This window comes from Verticillium alfalfae, genomic scaffold, assembly GCF_000150825.1.
Source record: "Verticillium alfalfae VaMs.102 supercont1.11 genomic scaffold, whole genome shotgun sequence".
NCBI lineage: Eukaryota > Fungi > Ascomycota > Sordariomycetes > Glomerellales > Plectosphaerellaceae > Verticillium > Verticillium alfalfae.
This window is the reverse complement of record NW_003315028.1, coordinates 98661-101330: the sequence shown is the minus strand read 5'-3', so window position 1 is coordinate 101330 and position 2670 is coordinate 98661. Positions and strand designations below refer to the sequence as shown.

At 57.6% G+C, this 2670-nt stretch overlaps 1 protein-coding gene across 1 annotated transcript; it reads right to left on the bottom strand.

Annotated features, from left to right (window-relative positions):
• Window positions 1-781: 781 nt before the first annotated feature.
• Window positions 782-2141, bottom strand: VDBG_07863 (glycolipid 2-alpha-mannosyltransferase; the record flags this gene model as incomplete). Its single annotated transcript, XM_003001558.1, has 3 exons — window positions 782-1627; window positions 1695-1772; window positions 1866-2141. The coding sequence occupies 3 exons, from the start codon at window positions 2139-2141 to the stop codon at window positions 782-784; spliced, it is 1200 nt and encodes a 399-aa protein (XP_003001604.1).
• Window positions 2142-2670: the final 529 nt, after the last annotated feature.

Below are 2670 nucleotides of genomic sequence, written 5' to 3'. Positions count from 1 at the left end.
CATTGCGGGTGGTGTTGGCGGCGGCGTGGGCGGTGTCATCCTCATCGGCGTGCTGGCTTGGATCCTGATCCGGCGGAGGAGAAAGGCGGCGGCGACGGCCGTTGCTGCTTCGGAAGCTGGATCGCCCACCGACGCCCCTGGAAGCCCGCACTTCCACACAGGCAAGGAAGAGAATGCTCTCGCCCACGGCGATCGAGCTGCACGAGCAGACGTGGAAGGCGACGCCGTTGAGGCGCCTGGGAACCACCAGTCGCCGCCGACGGAGCTTCAGGGAGCCTGGGGACGGGGTCCGGCCGAGGCGTCAGAGCTGCACGGACGCGGAGCTGTGGAGGCACACGGTGTGCCCATCGTGAGCCCGTCGTCGAAGACCAAGTATGAGGGCATGGGGTGGCAGTCAGGTCCTGTTGACGGGTACCAGGAGTTGGAAGCTCCCCATGGCACAGCGCGGTAAGGGGTGATAGATAGCGATAATGAATACATGACACAGGACATTCGTGGTCTTGCGCTGTGGCTACTCTTGCGGCATGTCACATGGCTCTGTAATTGTTTGACACTGGCCGTGTTGCCGAAAAGGGGCTACGAAGCAGAAACAGGCTTCGATGTGTCGGTAAGGAGGCAATTGTTGATTGATCTGCAGGTCTACCAGGTATGTTTCTTGAATACAAGCAAGGGAGCATCATCGCCCGATTTCTTTCGGCGTCGGTCGTTCCCCATGGACGGTTAACTATGATGCTCGGCCACTGTTTGTCTGTACCAGCAGACCAATCCCAGAAGCAAATCATCAGAGGGTCTCGTTCAAAAAGGTCAGAGCCTTGTTGCCGATATCACCCTTATGAGTGAACCCCTGATGCTGCTTGAAGCCGACGGCCTGCTGGTTGAAGTCCCTAGCGAGGAGATCCCAGTACTGCCTCCACAGCACGCTGTAGTCGTCCAGCCCGGCCAGGTAGCTTGCGGTCCATGCAAAATAGTCACCGCATATGAGGCTCGCCAGAAAAGGCACCTCGTAAGAGGGATCGACGGGTGGCGGAGTGTCGTAGACGGTCGTGGTGCCGGCGCGGCAAGAAGCATCATCGTCAAGCAGCCAGAGGGCGTCTGGTGCGAGGAGGGCCGCACTGAGGGGCGACACAGGACTGCGACCGAGATGGTTGTAGTAGAAGGTTCCGTCGGCGTCGAGATGGTCGAAGAACCGCGAGAACGACGGCCCGCGGAAGAAGGCCAGGCTGCCCATCTCGAGGGGGCCTGACGTGGGACAGGTTTGCTTGTTTGCACGGATGGTGCTCTGAAAAGGGGCCTGATGTTGGTTTCTGCAGGGGAAACTGAGCTCAAGAGATTCAGCATCATCTTGGTGTCCCAGGGCTGCAGCCTCAGACATAACGATTCGCGTGCTTTCAGGTGTTTCGAGAGCGTATTGCTTGACAAGCTCGTTTTTCTTCGGACCCAGGACCCAACTGATGTCAGCGGTAGGCTCGACAATGGTAGGGTTCTTCTTGATGAACTGCGTTGCCGTCTGGTACAGACTCTTTGAGGCGTCGACGTCGCCGAGATCCATCCTGCTGCGGCCATAGATACGGTTGCTGTCGCGCATGGCACGGAAAGGATCAAACCTGAAGTCAAAGGTATAACGAGACTACACTTCCGTGTCAGCAAAGACGGTGCATCTAAGACAACTGCGCGGCGGCAGTCACGCCACTTACACCGGCTTGGACCTTCCAGAAGAAGTCGTAGAATTTGAGGCGACTCTCGCGGGCGAACAGACCAGCATGCCAGCGTGCCTGATGGTGGTGAACAGCGACGTCAGGGCCCTCGCAACTCTTCCCCTAGAAGAGAGCATGGTTGTCCCGGAAGCGCTTGGCGTCGATCCAGACAGGCATAGACCAGTGCGAGGCCGGGATGACATCGAAAGTGCAGACGGCGGGTGTGGCATTGGAGACGGCTTCCTTGAACGAGACCGAGAGCTCGGCGGTGCTGAAGAAGCACCAGTCGTATTCGTGGGCACTGTTGAAGCCGATCTCGACGTCGCGCATGCTGGAGACCATGCCGTCGACGTCGTTGTCGCTGGCGAGGGCGATCAGCGCCGCGCGAGGTCGGCCGTGTCCCCCATGGCCTGCATTCACAGCGGCGAAGAGAACCAGGAGAAACATCAGACAACGAGGGACTTCCATCTTCTGGAGATGCTGTAGTGGGCCGTGCTTTGATGAAAGACGAAAGGTGTGTGGTGCTGGTACGAAGAATGTTTTGGTGAATAATAGGATGATTGAAAGTGTTGTTGGTTAGGGGCAGATGTTTGATGCCCATGTAGAAGGGACGGTAAAGAAGCTCAGGGGCGCAGGACGCGTCGAACGCGTCGGCACACGCGCTCTGGCACCGTTCTTGCCGTCACTGATGTATGGGTCGTTGGTGATATTTGGTGCTCCTGTCTGGAGTACTGGACGCTCCGATATCCTCTTCTCTGGTGGTCACAGCGCCTGATAGAAAGCTCTCAGGGAGTTGCACCGAGAATTTCAGAGAAACATGCCCACGAGGTATGCTTTCGCCTGGATGAAATACCTGATGTGGCTACTTCATCCTCGAGCTGGTCGGCATCTTCAGGGCCACGTGACCCCTGGAGCTGTGCTCCTCGTTCACAGCTTTGATCTGCTGATTTGTCCCCTTCTCTGCCAAAAGATTCCT